Source organism: Triturus cristatus, chromosome 6, assembly GCF_964204655.1.
Source record: "Triturus cristatus chromosome 6, aTriCri1.1, whole genome shotgun sequence".
NCBI lineage: Eukaryota > Metazoa > Chordata > Amphibia > Caudata > Salamandridae > Triturus > Triturus cristatus.
This window is the reverse complement of record NC_140589.1, coordinates 12,483,858-12,504,688: the sequence shown is the minus strand read 5'-3', so window position 1 is coordinate 12,504,688 and position 20,831 is coordinate 12,483,858. Positions and strand designations below refer to the sequence as shown.

The window sequence follows — 20,831 nt, the reverse complement described above, 5'->3', positions numbered from 1 at the left end:
ACCCTGCCCGAGTCCATAAGTGAACCCTGCCCGAGTCCATAAGTGAACCCTGCCCGAGTCCATAAGTGAACCCTGCCCGAGTCCATAAAGGAACCCTGCCCGAGTCCATAAAGGAACCCTGCCCGAGTCCATAAAGGAACCCTGCCCGAGTCCATAAAGGAACCCTGCCCGAGTCCATAAAGGAACCCTGCCCGAGTCCATAAAGGAACCCTGCCCGAGTCCATAAAGGAACCCTGCCCGAGTCCATAAAGGAACCCTGCCCGAGTCCATAAAGGAACCCTGCCCGAGTCCATTAAGGAACCCTGCCCGAGTCCATTAAGGAACCCTGCCCGAGTCCATTAAGGAACCCTGCCCGAGTCCATTAAGGAACCCTGCCCGAGTCCATAAACAAACCCTGCCAGAGTCCATAAACAAACCCTGCCAGAGTCCATAAACAAACCCTGCCAGAGTCCATAAACAAACCCTGCCAGAGTCCATAAACAAACCCTGCCAGAGTCCATAAACAAACCCTGCCAGAGTCCATAAACAAACCCTGCCAGAGTCCATAAACAAACCCTGCCAGAGTCCATAAACAAACCCTGCCAGAGTCCATAGACAACCCTCCCCAAGTCCATAGACAACCCTCTCCTAGTCCATCAGTTCAAAGCACTGTTTTGTCCTTGGGGTTTATGCTTTCTCTTGCTGTGTATAGTTAGCTTCCTTGACCTTACTGTACAATAACAGAGTCCATCTTTTTTGCCCTATGACAATCTTTTCAGTGTGAATTCCAATGCAGGTTCAGTCTCATCTAAACAACTGCCAAGTGTCTTCTTCTGTGATTCTGGGTCTTGTGGAATGATTTAAAAGGTTCTACACCCCAAGCCACATGGGAGTGTTTATTCGCTTCCATCGCAGATGGTACCCCATGCACACTCATAGCAGGTAATCGAGGGGTCACTCACTTCTTTCCCAGAAGAAAACAGAAAAAACAGGTATACTGTGGGAACAGATTATCTAACGAAAACTCAACACAGTGGGAGGTAGGCCTTAGAACAGTTCACACACTGACTGTTTCTTTGGTGTGTGTGTCCCAAATGTTGCTTTTGAAAATTCTAATTCAGAAGAATCCTCCAATGACACTATTCATCCGACGAGTCTTTAAATTAGAACTTTTGAAAGCAGTATTGTAGACTGCGCACTCAATTCGGGAGAAAGCCACACATGTCTGAAACAACTGGACGGCTGAGGAAGAGTTCCTAGCGGTCATGTCCCTTTTAGAGTTCATGGATTTGTTTGCAGGTAGGTACTATTAGGGCGATCGAGTGCCCACCGTCTAGGATTCTAGTTACATTTCTTTCATTATGAATGCGAAATGTAGTCTGTCCATTTACAGGTCAATGTATATGTTCTTCCCAGGTACAAGTACTGAGAGTGAGGGTTATTAACTTTGTTCATAAGCCAATGAATAAACCATGGTGTGTGATGAAATAACACACATACCGGTGACCAATGTGAGTGTTGACTGCGTTGAGTTCCCACTGTATACCCGTTTCTACTAGTTAATGGCCAGGTACAGTGGGGTCGTTTGGGCAAACCCCTATAGTCTGATAGAGGCACGTCACCCCCTGAACAAACAGTATATAACTGTTAAACGTGATGCTCTTTATCTCTTGAAAAGAATACAGGAAGCACTTACAAGTAGGCATTGGTGCCCCACCACCGCAAGTGGGCTCTCTGCCACATTCACTTGGTAGTTGCACTCATCCAGTCAACAGGTACTAAGGAAAAGTGCGCCCAGTGACTGGAAGTTTAAGATGTTTCCAAGTATTTTAGAATTATCTTTCTGTTACGCCACACAGAAGGCTGGAAAGGGAGCATATCCAGGTACTGTGAACGGTTTGACCAACATGCCAGGAAACTTAAATCTGATCTTGAAACTTGCTAAGTAGTAAGGCACAGCCGGAGGGTCCTTACCTGTGTTGAAGACATGTACATCGATCTGTCGCATGGTCTCATAGTCCTCGCCCGAGCAGTAGCCCCCAAAGGAATAGACTTTGTGCCCGACGGCCACTGCTGCGTGGTTCACTCTCCGGGGACCTCCTTCCAGGTGCACAGTCCACCGAAACATCCCAATCCGAGCTGGCGGTGCTGTGCGAATCCAGGTACCGTACCAGACCCACGGCTACCATCCCCGCAGTGACTGGCGCAGGACGCGGCCTCCTCCTGCATCAAGGAAGAAAGAAAGCAAGAGAAGAAGGTCACATCTTCAACTGGAAACCCCAGCATTGGCAAAGCCTTCTGCCCCCACATTTGAATCCAGACTCACACCAGAAGATCAAAGGCAAACCTACCTCTATCAATGGGAGGAGCGTTACCCTCCAACGATAGCATGAAGCCAACAAGCAGGGCTGCCGTCTTCAACAAACCCACGCAGGTGCTTTTTCTCTCATGTCAACTCCAGATCTCTTCTGGATCTAACCACACAGCACCACTGACCAATGCAAAGCGACCCAATGAAGACACTCCTGTCCACACATGCACCTCATCACAAGAGCTAAAGCCAGCACCTGCAGAAGAAAACAAAGCAGCACCCTCTTCATAGGAGCCATCGTCTGAATGAAGCCCAACTGGATCTGCCAGACAACTCCCCCGGTGGCTGCCACGCTAGGTCTCCACAGGATACGTTACATTTTGTCCTTCTGTGTAAATATTTCACCCATCCAAGAAGGCAGTTTCTTTGCTCCCTTTTAAAGAGCCTGAAGTTTAGGCATGCCAGAATTTGCCTAACGAACTCACACACTGTGCATGGACAGGTTTTTGTGTGTGTGGCCTACAGATCTAGATTATCGAGACCCGATTAGCCACAGAATGGCCATTTGAGTTATAGCAGTGTTTTTCCAGATTATTATTTTTTTTTTTTAATCACCTGAGACCAAGTGTGGCGTTTTACCTTAATTTTAAATTGGATGAGGGATGAGCAGTGTTTTATCTGAATCTCTTGACTGGTTATGTATTGATGATCTTTTTATTGTATGATTGTAGCTTTTATGGTGGCGACTGCTTCCGAATAATAAAGATTTATTATTATTATTAACCCCACCGACCAAAACAGGCAACAGCTTCTTCCCAAAACTTGCACCTCAGCAAAAGAGAACATTAAGACTGTCTGGTGCTTTGGGCGGGACCTCGCTGCCACCACGGGACCTCGCTGCCACCATGGGTGTGTGGCCAAAAGTTAATGCCACCAGAGCCCACAAGGTGACCCACTGGGACTATTGTCAGGACACAGAAATCCTAGATAACTTAGAAGTTAAATTATTTAAGAAGAAAGCCCGGCCGGCGAGGTTTGATTCTTTCCGCCTATGGCGAAAGGAAACCAAACAGAATGAAATTAAATTAGCCAAGAAAAATAAAAGGGAGAAAGGTATGTCGATAATGCAAGCAGCCTTGCAGTTTAAAGATAATGAAGAAGAGCAAATGAATGAGCAGCTGCGAAGGCAACGTAAACTAGTGATTGATAAATGTTACCCAGTCTTGTCGCCCCTTCAGCAAGATTTGTCAAAAGAAAAAGAGAAAGATCCCCTAATGTCACATTTGCTGAGTTTGCCACCCCCGTATGCGCAGAGTGCTACAGCGCCCCTGCAACCTTTAAATGTACGGCCTCTAGTTAATTTGCCGCAAGCTTTCCCGCAGCCGCCAGCTCCTCCTCATCCAGCTCCTATGCCTACGGCGCAGCCCTCTCAAGGGCCGCCGGTTTCGCTGCCTATCTCTGCTGCGCTTTCTGCGACTTTACCTAGTACATCAGCTGCCTCCCTCGGCGCTCTCCCTGATACGACCCCTGTACCTGTATCTGCACCCGTTTTTCTTCCCTCTGTCTTTCCCCCTGTTCTTGCCTCAACTTCTCCTTCTACGCGACAACGAATAGCTAGTGCTGTCACTAGTTTTATATCGCCTCTCTTTGGGTCATCTAGTACGACCCCTGGTTCACAACGTACGCAGTTGCGTAGTCAGCTGCCAGGTTCTGAAGAGAAAGAAGTATTAGACCGCATGGTATAAAAATGGATTGTTTTTCCTTCAAGATATGATGTAGAGTCTGTTGTAAATGTTTTTCATCAATGGGAAGCACCAAAACAGAGATACGTTTGAGAAAATGTGTGAATTCCTCTGTGAGGAATTGGAAGATAATGGTTTGGACTTAAGCCCGCAGGAATTGTGTCATGTACGGTTTGAATTCGGAAAAGGTACGATTGTGGGTCCCGATGTTGAGAAAGCAGTTGCGACATTGTCTTTTAGGATCGAGGGTCCTTCTCAGTCACTGTTTGGACAGGACTCCTCTGATAGGAGGGTTAGACAATACCCTATGAGAGAAGTCCCTTCGGTATGGAAGGACGCGGTTGCGGCTGATGCCGCTAACGGTATTGCTGCTATGCCAGCTCATTTCCAGCGTGTTTGGGTACATGTTCCATGGAAGCGATCAGAAGTTTTAGCCCTTAAGCAGACATTGCCTGACCCCCGTAAAAACCCCGCAGGATATTATAAGGAGTTATCACAAACCGCAGAATCGTGTGTCATGAACCTAGCTGACATAGATATGTTGTTCGGGAATGTCGTTCCGCAGCCTTTATGGGGATTGATTCGTAATGCAGATCATGCTCCAGAACTAGGTGGCACATGGGCTAATATCACTGCTACAGACACTAGACAAGTTGGTGGTGCGAAACCTGAGCCCTTAGTAGCAGAACTCCCTGGTAGAATTATTACCTACATGAAGACTAATGCCGGCGATACGTGTGAATTGGGATAAATTATCCGCATGCAAACAAAAGAAAGACGAAACAGTGTTCGATTTCTTCACCAGGTTTGAGGAAACATTTATCGACCACAGTGGTCAAGACATGAGTACGGAAGGTGGTCAACGGTTATTTGTTGATAAATTTGTGCATAATTTGCTTCCCGAGTTGTGTGAGAAATTAAAAGATTCGGAGAGTTCTTGGGCTATTACCTCATCAGCGCAAATACTGGCTACTGCACAGTATTACCAAAATAGGGATAAAGATGAGAAGGATAGAGCAGACAAGAAAACAAAAGAGTTAAAAACGAAGGTTCTGTTACAGCAGGCCTACCCACCACGCGGTAGTCAGAGTAACTATCAACAACCTCAGCAATTTCAAAGAAACATACAAAGGTTCGAATATTCCCAACCGCGAGTTCCTGTGGGTCCCAATCAGTGTTCGTATTGCAAACAAGAAGGTAATTTTAATTATTGCGGGGCGCTCCCTTGCCTATGCTATCAACTCTTTGCTTGCCTATTGTGTCACATGCCAAAGAATGTTTACTTTAAAACAATAAAAACAGATTTCAAAAAAAAAAAGAAGGTCATTTTAAGTATAGTTGTCCTATATTGTCGCAGCGCACGAATAATGCTTATGGCACGAGAGGTAGAGGTGGTCAGCAAGCTCCTAGGGGTAGAGGGCGTGGGAATGTTCCCCAGAACGCGCGTCCTCTTCCGCCTCAAAATACGATGAACAGTTTTGATCAGCAAGCCAATGTAACTGGTAGGACAGCTCAGTACTATAATAACGACTCTTATGCAGAAGATGGAAATGCGGAAGGTGATGATTACTAGGACAGCCATAGACAGAGAGAGGGAGTTGTTTCAGTGCCAGTGGACCAGAGTGGACCGTATGTCAAGGTGACTACAGCGGGTGTATCAGAGCCTTTTCTGTTGGATACTGGTGCTGCAAAGAGTTCAATTATGCACTCAAAACTCCCTGGCGCGCCTTTGTCTGGCGAAATGAATGTTTCAGTAGGTTTTTCTGGCGCCCCGGTTAGGAACCCGATCTCTAGTCCTATGCCCCTTTCTGTTGGACCTTGTGAGCTGAAAGCACCCCTTATCCTAACGACAGGATGTGGTGAAAACCTGTTAGGATTGGATTTGTTAAAGAGATTACATGCGACATTATATTGTTCCCCCTCTGGAGTACAACTTATACAGGGTAGGGAAGTGATTTCTCCAATGTATTTGTCGAAGAATAAACTGCCAGTTGAATTGTCGTCTCTTCCGGATGTCCTTTGGGCTTCTGGCCCTAATGATGTGGGCCTTTTGGAAATACCGCCATATGTGGTCACTTTGAAAGCCAATGTTAAATTGCCACGCATTCCCCAGTACAAGATCTCTAATGAAGGTGAGAAAGCGTTGTTAGCAATCATCTATGACTTGATTGAAAAGGAGGTAATTGAAGAGACAAGAGGCAACGTTTGCAATAGTCCGGTTCTGCCTGTTTTAAAACGTACTGACCCTTCTCAGCCACCTGTTTACAGATTTGTGATCGATCTTAGAGAGGTCAATAAGATAGTTGTGCCACAGTTTCCAGTTGTCCCGGATATAACTGCCTTGTTAACTATGATCCCAGCTTCCGCTGCTTGGTTCTCAGTGATTGATTTAAAGAATGCTTTCTTTAGCATTCCGATTGCAGAGGAAAGCAGGGATATTTTTGGTTTTAGTTTAGGAGGTCGCAGCTTCCGCTTTAAACGTGCTCTGCAGGGCTACTGTGAAAGTCCATCAATATAAAGTCAGGCTTTAAAAGCGCAGCTTGATGCACTTATTTTACCTAGTGGTGCTACCCTTATTCAGTATGTTGACGATTTACTAATCGCCGCGGATACTGAGGAGATTTGTAAAGAAGCTACATTGTCATTGTTACGTCATTTGTCTGCCTTTCATCACAAAGTGTCTCTCTCAAAACTGCAATATTGTCGACAAGCAGTGACCTACTTAGGTCATCTCTTGTCGAAGGAGGGAAGGAAACTGACCCCAGAAAGAATTCAGGCCATTGCACAATTGAGCGTGCCAAGAACACAGAGAGAAGTGCGTGCTTTCTTGGGTATTACTTCATACTGTAGGCAGTGGATTCCGAGTTTTTCTTTGCTGGCAAAACCTTTGATAGCATTAACATGCAAAGATACACCGAATCCCGTCCCGTGGTCTGAAGAGTGTCAGAAAAGTTTTTCGGAATTGCGTAGTGCATTATGTTCAGCTCCTGTGTTGGGTACCCCCGACTACAGTAAACCTTTTACATTGTATGTTCACGAGAAAGAAGGTTGTGCGTTGTCAGTGCTGACACAGTCTATTGGAGACAGACAGCATCCATGCGCGTATTTTTCGTCGACTTTGGATCCGGTAGCCAAGGCATTGCCAAGTTGTTTGAGAGCCACAGCGGCAGCAGCGGTTTCTATTCGACAGTCTGCTGGGTTAGTAATGAACAACACATTGATTGTGATGGTGCCACACACAGTGGACACATTATTAAACAGGACCAAGACACAGCACTTAACTAGTGCTCGATTGTCAGGGTACGAGTTGACACTGCTAGCGAGTCATGTGCACATAAAGAGGTGCAACACGTTGAATCCAGCTACTTTACTGCCGATTTCAGCAGACACAGATGAGATTGAACAGCATGATTGTCTGTTCAGAACAGAAGACGAAACCAAAGGGAGAGTGGATCTTAAAGATACTCCCCTGGTTGAGTGTGATGGTACCTTATGGGTGGATGGCTTGTGTTTCAAGCTTCCGAATGGTGATACGACTGCTGCATACGCTGTCACGACTTTGCACACGATTGTTGAAACTGCACGTATACCACATAATTTGGCTCAAGCAGCAGAATTAATAGCACTTACAAGAGCATGCGTGTTGTCAAAAGGAATGAAAGTGAACATATATACTGACAGCCAGTATGCCTTTGGCGTGGCCCATAGTTTTGGGCGCTTGTGGAAAGAACGTGGGTTCCTGACTTCGCATGGAACCAAGATTCAGAATGGTCAGTTGGTTAATGATCTCCTCGAGTCGTTGACCTTACCGTTGCAAGTTGCGATTGTGAAATGCAGTGCACACAAGAAGGTTATTGATGATGTTGGTCGTGGTAATGCATTTGCTGACGAAATCGCGAAAGAAACAGCAAAAGATGTGACGAAGCGAATGTATGTTGCAGGCCCTGCAAGATGGGTTGATGATGTTGGAATGTGTGAAGACACGATAGAGAGTGTGAAGTCCCTTCAAGCTGAAGCCACAGAGAAAGAATTGAGCATGTGGAAAGAAAGTGAGGGTAAATTGGATGAAAATGGTTGTTGGATTGATTTGTCAGAACACCGGCGATGGTTGTTACCTGATGCATATGTGCTTCCAGTGGTCACGATGGCACATGGAATGGCGCATATCAGTGTGAAAGGGATTTGTAAGTTGTTGGCTCCAGTATGGCAGAATGCTGGAATTCCCAAGTGTGCAGAGAATGTGGTCAAAAATTGCATGGTATGTTTGAAATACAATCCTGGTAGGGGAACCCCAACTCCAGCTGGTCATTTTGCGCCTCCAACGTATCCGTTTGAGGTTTTGCAGCTAGATTTCATCCACATGGAAAGGTGCAACAATTTGAAATATGTACTTGTTGTTGTCTGCGCTTTTTCAAGGTGGATAGAAGCATATCCCCTAAAAGACAATACTGCCTTATCCACAGCTAAAGCTCTTGTCAAAGAATTCTTTCCTAGGTTTGGAATGCCAAGAATGGTATGGAGTGATAATGGGAGTGAATTTGTGGGACGAGTGATGAAGAATGTATGTGAGGGACTAGCTTATAAAACAGAAATTCCACGCTGCAAATCACCCCCAATCAGCTGGACTAGTAGAGTGTTACAATGGCACATTGAAGCTCAAATTAGCCAAGATCCAAGCGAGTTCTGGTCTTAAATGGCCTGACGCTCTGCCCTTAGCACTCCTATCAACAAGAATGACTGTGCATTCGTGAGTGGGACTTAGTCCCTACGAAATCATGTTTGGCCGCCCGGCCAATATATGGGGAGTGCCAAGGCCTACAAAATTCAGTGAGATCGAACACCCAGTACTGCTTGATTATTTGTATAAATTGACGGCTAAATTGTGTGTTTTACACCAACAGGTGCATGATACTCTGCCTCAGGTCTCTGAAGCTCCAGGACATCCCATTAATCCTGGATCATGGGTGCTGGTCAAAAACTTCAAAAGGACAAAGAATGATGAGCCCCGTTGGACCGGCCCCCATCTCGTCCTTCTTTCCACGAGATCGGGTGTTCGAGTGAAAGGGAAAAAGAACTGGATACACGGCGTTCACTGTAAGAAGGTCCCTTTGCCTTTGCCTTACGACCAGTGGGTCCAGAAAGGGATCGCTGACTCAGACAGACTGTGCCTCGTTTTCTGCCGTTTAGCGATGCACGAGTAAAAGGAAAGCGATGACATCTTGCAAGAAACTGTGTCACCGTCAATTCAATTGGACACTATAGAGCCTGAACTCTTGTTTCAAGACCAAACAGTACCTACAAGAAGTCGCTACAATTTGAGGCCGAGAACTATGGACAAATAAAAATTATTTTTCTTTGATATTTTTTGAGAAGTGCAGCTCTCTCTTCCATCTGAGAAACTTTCTTATTTTTGCTTTTTCGAACCGCCATCCGGGTTCAGCTGCAAGGTCGCGGTGCCAAGACTTTGGGGTACAAGCCGGAGACGTTAGGTTAACGGTCTGGTTGGTCTAGGGCGTTCCCTGTACTGACAGGTGTACTCCTTAGCAGAAGACACTCATCCTCCGCGAACAGCACGATTAGAGGATGGAGTTTTTCGAGATGAAGAGACCCGCTGAGGAAATAAATTTTAAGAGCAGAATATGTAAAGTAGTGAATAGCAAACGTTTAGTAATATTATGTCTGTTTGTCCTATTTAGCATGATGATGTTTTCTGTAGGTTATGTATTATTGTCTTTTCAAGTGCCGTTTGCACCCACTATACAGCCCATACCTCCTCCTACTGCTTCCTCACACTCTTTCCACCCTCTGCGTGAACACGAACAAGCTAGACGTTCTGAGTTCGTAAACAATTTGTTTATTCAACTCCTGCACCAGCACCAAATAGTTATGAACACAACAAATTGCTGGGTGTGTGGTTTGATGCCGCATACCATTAATAAGGGTATCCCATATCTAGTGCTGCCGTTTAGCTATAATGGGTCATCATGGGCATTCCAGACTATGTTTCTTTTTGCGCTTGAAACCTACTCCCCGCGACAACCGCGTTCCACTAGACCTAGCACGAACAATAAGGCCTTGATGAAAGGAGTTGCTGATATGAGCAGAGATATCGATGCATATTCATCTATTCCCAAGGATGAGTTGCGAGCTTATGTGGGTTGGAACGCGATGGGGTACAGCATTAGTCTGGGCGAGAAACAGCATAAAAGTTCATCCCCGATTTGGGTCGTACCCCACATAGGTCGGTTCTGTTTACACGGTAATGGTCAGAATCCAAGAGCTCAATTAGGGAAGAGGGACTGTGCTGAAACGTACATTTTCCCATCACAGTTTTCCCCTGCGTTTTTGGCTGCCAAGGGTACATACTTTGTTTGTAATGATCGAGCATATACATGGTTGCCCCCTGATTTCTCGGGCACGTGTTATGTTGCAAATTTGCTACCGCCGACATTTACTGCCGCCTCTGATTATCACAAAACCAGAGTTGTGAGAGGCGTTGTTAGTAAGGAGGATACTGCCGGTCAGGAAGCGGGAGACTTTTTCCTGGGTTTCCTGCCGTTTTGGGGACCAATGGTCAATAGTAGGAACCTGAGACAACTGACTCGTGTAGTTGAAACCACTGTTAATGTAACGGCTGGTGCCCTTGGTAACTTGACAGCTGAGCTCCAAGCGGATCGCCTCATGACGTTGCAGAACCGTATGGTTCTAGATGTCATACTCGCAGACCGTGGTGGGGTATGCAAGGTTATCCAATCAAGCTGTTGTATTTTCATACCAGATAACGCTTCGACAGTCTATCAAGCCATCTCCAAACTGCATAAGATTTCCGAATCCATTCATGTGGATAAAGGAGACTGGTCGATGATGGGGTGGTTCTGGGGACTGATATCAGCTTGGGGATGGAAGATTCTAATAGTCACTGGGACGATCTTAGCCATTCTTTTCCTGTTCTGTCTATGTGTACAGTGTGCTCCTGTAATGTGTAGCCTCTGTGTTACATCATGTGTAAGGAGACCTGTATCAAGGGACGAGCTGAGCAATAGGATGATGCTACAGCAACATCTCCATGGCCTTATGAATATAGACCTGGACTCAGATTAGTAGGAGTATAGTTATTGCCTATGTAAGGGCAAAAGGAGGGTCTGTGGTACTGTAAATTTCGGAACCATGTTGGTAGCATGGTCCTACCCTGCCGATTTTGGTATCAGCGAACCGCAAATGACTAATGCGGTATGTATGAGTGTTTTTGTCACGTTTCCCCGATGAACTTACCGTGTATGCAACATTACATACTAAACCCTCGGGTTCCATTTTAAAACGGTAACCATTTTGTGGTTGCCCTCACATAGGCTGCGCACTGAGGCCATGCCTAGGCCTAAAAGACACGCAATCTTTCTGTGACTCCTTTGTGACCTGTGCAAACTGACTCCGCTGCCCGGAGTCAGTCCTGCCCGGCCGGTTCCTTTTACTGCGGCCTTCTGGGATTAGCATCAGGGCCCAACACATCATAAAGTCGTGTATCCCACGCGACTCCTGACTAATCCCGTTCACACCTGACTCGGTTACCTACTTTATGGCTTGTTTTACGAGGAGGAGGTGTCCGTTTTATTGGGGTCTGCTGATAACATATGAGGGTTCTGAGCCTCGCTGGGTAAATAATGATGTGCTGACCGAGCTGAAATGTGGGATCATCATCATGACTGTGCTCTTTCTTTGAAGCGAAAATATGTGAACGACCACTTGTAAAATAGGGGCGGTGTTGCCCAGAGCGTAATATTGTGTATATAAGAAAAGACTGTTTTTTGGTTGGGAGCAGTCTCCTGAGAACATACACCGTGTTGTACTTCTTGAATACCTGTGATTGGTCTGCAGCCAATAAATACGATCTTTGACTTCACCTAGAAGACTGTGTTTCTGTGGTCTGAAACAGGAAGAACTCGAAGTCTTCGGGTGTGTCCCCTGGCACCGCTGGGTTGGTTCTGAAAAACCCAGTACTTCAATCCAGGCAGCGGACACTAGAATTCATCTCTAGAAGCCATTCTACATGCATCAAGTGGCAATCAACCACACAAACATCTCACAGGCGGCCTACTGAGAATGAAGAGAAATGCAGCAAAGAACGCATTTACATATCAAGCAGAAAATATTGAAAGGAGCCTGTGTGGATGCAACAAACGTAGAAACAATTTCGAACGGCCCAAGAACACAGCATCTGCCTATCAACTCAAGACACAATGTTCATCATGACAGAGTTAGAACTACAAAAGGATCAGTCACGTACTAGAATGACACTGGTACTTACTCAGAACATATCCAACAATGAACCCAGACCTGGGATCCAAGCCAGCAGTGACCTAGAGAAGAGCAAAGCAGCTCAAAACTTCGCAGTCCTTCTGAATTACCCAAAGTCTCAATAAATATATTTCCCAATTCACAGAGAAGCCGACACCAGTTGAGTCACGCGTTTAAGATGTTTCATGTATCAACAGGGCTAGAACAGACGCAAAGTCTTAAAAGACCATAGAAATCGAGGTTGTATTAGAGAATACATTACCTGCCTCTGCCTTTCTGATTTACATTGTATATTGTACATTTATTGGAATGTACATTGGCAGCACGAAGAGACCTTTGAAAATGTGGATCCCGAAACGTAAGAGCCCTGAATGGCTCGGCATTGTATGCGAACATTACCCTTCAAACATCACATCAAAGCCATCAGGACCATCAGGCTGCGGGTGTGCCTGGCTCTCGGCACACCCACAGCCAGGACTCTATCAGACTAAAGACTAAAAAAGAAAAAAACAAAAAGGTCAGCTGACCGTTTATTACATTCTTCAGTACCTGGAACAACCTCCCCGAACAAGAACAGCCCCAACGCTGCTCTAATTTAGGAAAGCCTTGAAGATGCACCTCCATAAAGAACCCTCCATCACAAGAGCATGAACCGTCCACAACCCATCTATCGTCCCGGCCACTCGCTGACTTTATGCGAGTCTTTGATCATGTACAGTGCTCCGTTGCCTTTATGCGCGTCTTTGATCATGTACAGTGCTCTGTTGCCTTTGAGGTTAGGTTTGTGCTGTAGAAATACTATACACTCACATACATACACGTATACATACATACAACATACAGGACAAGTGAAAACTCCAGAAGAGGAGTAAACAGAGGATTTTACCAGGGAAAAGGAAAGTCGTTGGATTATCCAAATGGTCTGAATAAAGATGCAGAACTCTGTACATCTGTTTCATGTCCCCTCTTCTCAATCACTAAGGATTATAACTGAATTCATTCTATTCTCTATCTTCTGACTAATGTTATTGCATATTTCACATATGCAATAACATACAAATACCAGATCCTACATGAAGAAAGAGCAGAACGAACGTCCCAACTTCCCTAGCTTTCATCTTGTCATAACCAGCCAACGTGGACGCATCCGAGCATAAGATCTTAGCTCGTTGTGATTCAGTGAGTCGAAGAATGCACAATGTTTACCAGTGTACAAAGATGATGGCTACAAATTCAGACTCTGGCTTTACTTCCCTTCACTTACAACGCACCAGATCAGTGATGTTTTAAGGCATGAGTAAAGTGGGCTCTGGTCGAGGGGTCCTGCCTTTCAGGGGACCCGGATACAGCCAGCTCTGTTCTGCAGAGAGTCCCGCCCTGATGACCTTGAATAATTCTTAAACAGATCGTTTTAGATACTGTTTTGCTTTAATCTATTTTTAATGTGGGTTATGTTTAGGTTACATACAACATCCATAAAAAAAAAGTTTCTTTTAGATCAAACAGGACCTCACATTTGAGAATGGAAAAGTGTCACAAAGGTTATTTGCAGTAATATTAGTGCGCTGACGCTGTGTCACAGTATTGAAAAAGACAGGTCACCATTTCTGATTATTAGATGTAAACACATTTAAAATTTGTGCATGTATGCCTGGGAACTGTCAGTGACCTGCAAAAGAGGCAATTAAAGATCTGAAATTGGATCATAAATTCATAACAGTTCCGAACAGGGCCCCTAAAATAGGTTTGCCCCAGGGCCCCCAAAATCCTTAAGAGGTCTCTGCACCAGAAAATAAAGCATATTGGAGATATTTTCCATGGCATCCTTGGACCCAGCCTACCCTTGGTGATCAAACATTGCACTACAGAAACACCCCACGATTGGACAACCCCTCAGATGTATTCTATTTGGTGGATAATCTACCTGGATAATTCCACACAACCAGGACTCGTATAAGACCTTTCTTTCGGAGAAAGGGTCGGAGAGAGTGGACCTCCGACCCTCGGTCACTCGTCTCTTGCCTCCAGACCCCGACCTCCTCCTTGGGAGGTTCGAGGCTGTTGCCCGCTCCTGCGCCAACTGGGACCAGACTGCCTGCAGCCACCGTAACCTCTCAGCTGTTTTTTTTTCTTAATTTTTCCCTGTTGTGCTACTGTTATTGTGCCCAGCTGTGTCTTACTCTAATTCCACCACTGTTTTATATTTTCTCGTGCCTGCCTGTTCCTTTTGCCGCTGCTACCCCTGCAGCCCGTCGCCCCCCCCCCCCCGGAATTCCCCTGCTCCCGCCTCTCAGCCTCTCCTCCCTCCCACCTCCCCTACTTAATGGCGGCCGCTGCACGTCACACGCAGCGGGCGCTCCGCTGGCACGCCGAAGGCTCACCAAAGGCAAGCCCGTCTGTGCCCAACCGCAGCCAGCGCCAGGAACCCTGGACTTCCCACTACCCATCGCTATGACACCACCACTCTCCTTGCACTCAACCCTGCAAAACTTGGAGAATGCCAACAGGCCTCGCCGAACACGACCCTCTGCCAGTTCTCCTGCCTTCCTTCCACGAGACCCTCACCGCCACCCCGGCCTCCAACACCGCCGATGCTTGCACCAGCAACACCCTAAAATGCATCCTCCTCAATGTACGCTCCGTACAAAAACACGCCATGGAAATCTGGCACCTACTCGACTCTCTGTTGCCCGACATCGCCTTCTTCACAGAGACCTGGACCAACGCATCCTCTGCCCCCGACATCAGTACCGCCATCCCAAACGGATACAAGATCTAGAGGAAAGACCGCCCCAACCACGCCGGAGGGGGCCCCGCCATCGCCTACAAATTTGCCCCCCTTTCAATCCTGTAAAGCGCTTGGATACCCTCACGGGTCTGGTTCGCGCTCTATAAAACTATAAAAATAAAAAAATAAAAATAAAACAAGAGCACCCTCCGCCTCACCACCTCCAGCGAAATCTTCCCCTCAGTCGAACACCTGCACTTCCAGATCCAGACCACCCCCAAAGCCACACTCAGAGGAACCCTCGTCTACAGACCCCCCGGCCCCCTAACACCCTTCGCCACCACCATCACCAACTTAATCGCACCCCACGCCATTGCCTCAACAAACTACATACTCATTGGAGACCTGAACTTCCACCTCGACAACCCCAGTGACCCCAACTCCACTACCCTTCGTGACAACCTCATCAGCATCGGACTTAAATAACTCGTCCATATACCAACCCACAGAGCAGGACACACCCTCGACCTGATCTTCGCGGCAGGAAACAGCATCCAATTCAGCCACACAACGCAGCCTACATGGACCGACCACCACTGCGTACACTTTGCCATCAACAAATCCAAGGCACCCAAACCAGCCCCACGCCCAACACAAAGGAACTGGAGCAAGGTTACCGACGAGCAACTTAACTCCACCTGTGGTACTGTAAATTTCGGAACCATGTTGGTAGCATGGTCCTACCCTGCCGATTTTGGTATCAGCGAACCGCAAATGACTAATGCGGTATGTATGAGTGTTTGTCATGTTTCACCGATGAATTCACCGTGTATACGATACTACATGTCGAACCCTCAGGTTCCATTTTAAAAGGGTAACCATTTTGTGGTTGCCCTCACATAGGCTGCGCACTGAGGCCATGCCTAGGCCTAAAGGACACGCAATCTTTCTTTGACTTCTTTGTGACCTATGCAAACTGACTCCGCTGCCCGAGGTCAGTCCTGCCCGGCCGGTTCCTTTTACTGCGGCCTTATGGGATTAGCATCAGGGCCCAACACATCATAAAGTCGTGTATCCCACGCGACTCCTGACTAATCCCGTTCACACCGGACTCTGTTTCCTACTTTATGGCTTGTTTTACGAGTAGGAAGTGTCCGTTTTATTGGGGTCTGCTGATATCTGATGAGGGTTCTGAGCCTCGCTGGGTAAATAATTATGTGCTGACCGAGCTGAAATGTGGGATTATCATCATGACTGTGCTCTTTCTTTGAAGCGAAAATATGTGAACGACCACTTGTAAAATAGGGGCGGTGTTGCCCAGAGCGTAATATTCTGTATATAAGAAAAGACTGGTTTTTGGTTGGGAGCAGTCTCCTGAGAACATACACCGTGTTGTACTTCTCGGATACCTGTGATTGGTCTGCAGCCAATAAATACGATCTTTGACTTCATCTAGAAGACTCTGTGTTTCTGTGGTCTGAAACAGGAAGAATTCGAAGTCTTCGGGTGTGTCCCCTGGCACCGCTGGGTTGGTTCTGAAAAACCCAGTACTTCAGTTGGCGCCCAACGTGGGGCGATTTCAGCGGTACCGGTCCAAGCCAGAGGTTTGTGAGGAGCTTCGTGTGAAAATTCTGGAGGAAGGCCACCACTTCATCGACCCCTGCATATCGACGTGGTCCGAAAGTCTTTACTGCGAGGTTCTCCGTGTCCCGACGGCTACAAAGGACTGCTGCCCTGACTATCGTCCTGTTTTGGACCCTTGATGATTTGGTAGAGCGAAACGATTTAACGAGTCTTCTGGTGACGTCATCGATACCTCAGTTAAGTATAAGTGGAGCGTCTCCCAGTCCTTAGTTTGGTTTGGTATCCCTTTGGGATCGCTTTGATTTGGAACTTGCAAGTGCCAAAGCCGAAGGACTCGTGTATTCACGAGACTATCGTATTCGATAATCCTTTGAAGTTTGAAACTAGACTAGTGAGCGACGATGCCCGGTTCTAGTATATTTGGAAATTTGTTTTGTTTGGGTTGTAATAGGGACTCCCGATTAGAGGATTTGTGTCCGGTTCCTCCAATTGGAACTCCAATGTATGAGCTTTATGTGGCCCCATTGCGTATAATGAAGTATGGATCCGATACACCAGGAAGGATCGTGTTTTAAAATGGCCCCAAAATGGTAGTTTTGACACAGAAATCCTAGATAACTTAGAAGTTAAACTATTTCAAAAGAAAGCCCGGCCGGCAATGTTTGATTCTTTCCGCCTATGGCGAAAGGAAGCCAAGCAGAAAGAAATCAAATTAGCCAAGAAAAATAAAAGAGAGAAAGGTATGTCGATAATGCAAGCAGCCTTGCAGTTTAAAGATAATGAAGAAGAGCAAATGAAGGAGCAGCTGCACAGGCAACGTAAATTAGTGATTGATAAATGCTACCCAGATTTGCCGCCCCTTCAGCAAGATGCGTCAGAAGAAAAGGAGAAAGATCCCCTAATGTCACATTTACTGAGTCCGCCACCCCCGTATGCGCAGAGTGCTACAGCGCCTCCGCAGCCTTTAAATGTACGGCCTCTAATTAATTTGCCGCAAGCTTTCCCGCAGCCGCCAGCTCCTCCTCATCCGGCTCCTATGCCTACGGCGCAGCCCTCTCAAGGGCCGCCGGTTTCGCTGCCTATCTCTTCTGCGCTTCCTGCGACTTTACCTAGTACATCAGCTGCCTCCCTTGGCGCTCTTCCTGATACGACCCCTGTACCTGTATCTGCACCCGTTTTTCTTCCCTCTGTCTTTCCCCCTGTTCTTGCCTCAACTTCTCCTTCCACACGACAACGAATAGCTAGTGCGGTCACTAGTTTTATATCGCCTCTCTTTGGGTCATCTAGTACGACCCCTGGTTCACAACGTACGCAGTTGCGTAGTCAGCTGCCAGGTTCTGAAGAGAAAGAAGTATTAGACCGCATGGCATATAAATGGATTGTTTTTCCTTCAAGATATGATGTAGAGTCTGTTGTAAATGTTTTTCATCAATGGGAAGCACCAAAACAGAGATACGTCTTCGAGAAAATGTTTGAATTCCTCTGTGAGGAATTGGAAGATTATGGTTTGGACATAAGCCCGCAGGAATTGTGTCATGTACGGTTTGAATTTGGAAAAGGTACGATTGTGGGTCCCGATGTTGAGAAAGCAGTTGCGACATTATTGTCTTTTAGGATCGAGGGTCCTTCTCAGTCACTGTTTGGACAGGACTCCTCTGATAGGAGGGTTAGACAATACCCTATGAGAGAAGTCCCTTCGGTATGGAAGGACGCGGTTGCGGCTGATGCCGCTAACGGTATTGCTGCTATGCCAGCTCATTTCCAGCGTGTTTGGGTACATGTTCCTTGGAAGCGATCAGACGTTTTAGCCCTTAAGCAGACATTGCCTGACCCCCGTAAAAACCCCGCAGGATATTATAGGAAGTTATCACAGACTGCAGAATCATGTGTCATGAACCTAGCTGACATAGATATGTTGTTCGGGAATGTCATTCCGCAGCTTTGTGGGGGTTGATTCGTAATGCAGATCATGCTGCAGAACTAGGTGGCACATGGGCTAATATCACTGCTACAGACACTAGACAAGTTGGTGGTGCAAAACCTGAGCCCTTAGTAGCAGAACTCCCTGGTAGAATTATTACCTACATGAAGACTTTAATGCCAGCGATGCGTGTGAATTGGGATAAATTATCCGCATGCAAACAAAAGAAAGACAAAACAGTGTCTGATTTCTTCACCAGGTTTGAAGAAACATTTATCGATCACAGTGGTCAAGACATGAGTACAGAAGGTGGTCAACGGTTATTTGTTGATAAATTTGTGCATAATTTGCTTCCCGAGTTGTGTAAGAAATTAAAAGATTCAGAGAGTTCTTGGGCTGTTTCCTCATCAGCGCAAATACTGGCTACTGCACAGTATTACCAAAATAGGGATAAAGATGAGAAGGATAGAGCAGACAAGAAAACAAAAGAATTAAAGACGAAGGTTCTGTTACAGCAGGCTTACCCGCCACGTGGAGATCAAGGTCAGAGTAACTATCAACAACCCCAACAGTTTCGAAGTAACTTGCAAAGGTTCTGGTATTCCCAACCGCGAGTTCCTGTGGGTCCCAATCAGTGTTCGTATTGCAAACAAGAAGGTCATTTTAAGTATAGTTGTCCTATACTGTTGCAGCGCACGAATAATGCTTATGGCGCGAGAGGTAGAGGTGGTCAGCAAGCTCCTAGAGGTAGAGGACGTGAGAATGTTCCCCAGAACGCGCGTCCTCTTCCGCCTCAAAATACGATGAATAGCTTTGATCAGCAGGCCAATGTAACTGGTGGGACAGCTCAGTACTATAATAACGACTCTTATGCAGAAGATGGAAATGCGGAAGGTGATGATTACTAGGACAGCCATAGACAGAGAGAGGGAGTTGTTTCAGTGCCAGTGGACCAGAGTGGACCGTATGTCAAGGTGACTACAGCGGGTGTATCAGAGCCTTTTCTATTGGATACTGGTGCTGCAAAGAGTTCAATTATGCACTCAAAACTCCCTGGCGCGCCTTTGTCTGGCGAAATGAATGTTTCAGTAGGTTTTTCTCGCGCCCCGGTTAGGAACCCGATCTCTAGTCCTATGCCCCTTTCTGTTGGACCTTGTGAGCTGAAAGCACCCCTTATCCTAATGACAGGTTGTGGTGAAAATCTGTTAGGATTGGATTTGTTAAAGAGATTACATGCGACATTATATTGTTCCCCCTCGGGAGTACAACTTACACTGGGTAGGGAAGTGATTTCTCCAATGTATTTGTCAAAGAATAAACTGCCAGCTGAATTGTCGTCTCTTCCGGATGTCCTTTGGGCTACTGGTCCTAACGATGTGGGTCGCTTGGAAATACCGCCATATGTGGTCACTTTGAAAGCCAATGTTAAATTGCCACGCATTCCCCAGTACAAGATCTCTAATGAAGGTGAGAAAGCGTTGTTAGTGATCATCTATGACTTGATTGAAAAGGATGTAATCGAAGAGACAAGAGGCAACGTTTGCAATAGTCCTGTTTTGCCCGTTTTAAAACGTACTGACGCTTCTCAGCCACCTGTTTACAGATTTGTGATCGATCTTAGAGAGGTAAATAAGATAGTTGTGCCCCAGTTTCCGGTTGTCCCTGATATAACTGCCTTGTTAACTATGATCCCAGCTTCCGCTGCTTGGTTCTCAGTGATTGATTTAAAGAATGCTTTCTTTAGCATCCCAATTGCAGAGGAAAGCAGGGATATTTTTGGTTTTAGTTTAGGAGGTCGCAGCTTCCGCTTTAAACGCGCTCCGCAGGGCTACTGTGAAAGTCCATCAATATACAGTCAGGCTTTAAAGGCGCAGCTAGATACAATTGTCTTACCTAGTGGTGCTACCCTTATTCAGTATGTTGACGATTTACTAATCGCCGCGGATACTGAGGAGATTTGTAAAGAAGCTACACTGTCATTGTTGCGTCATTTGTCTGCCTTTCATCACAAAGTGTCTCTCTCTAAACTGCAATATTGTCGACAAGAAGTGACCTACTTAGGTCATCTCTTGTCGAAGGAGGGAAGGAAACTGACCCCAGAAAGAATTCAGGCCATTGCACAATTAAGCGTGCCAAGAACACAGAGAAGTGCGTGCTTTCTTGGGTATTACTTCATACTGTAGGCAGTGGATCCAGAGTTTTTCTTTGCTGGCAAAACCTTTGATAGCATTAACATGCAAAGATACACCGAATCCCGTGCCATGGTCTGAAGAG

General features: G+C 46.2%; 1 protein-coding gene across 8 annotated transcripts in view; it reads right to left on the bottom strand.

Annotated features, from left to right (window-relative positions):
- Nucleotides 1-20,831, bottom strand: part of KLHDC3 (kelch domain containing 3) — a 445,816-nt gene that overhangs the window by 389,165 nt on the left and 35,820 nt on the right. For all 8 annotated transcript variants that reach the window (XR_014962883.1, XM_085610129.1, XM_085610133.1 and 5 more), the window contains exon 2: nt 1,954-2,202. Coding sequence is in view for 7 of the 8 variants with exons in the window: in XM_085610129.1 (XP_085466255.1) it covers nt 1,954-2,107 (154 nt within the window). In the remaining variant the exon portion in view is untranslated. The remainder of the gene's footprint in view (nt 1-1,953; nt 2,203-20,831) is intronic.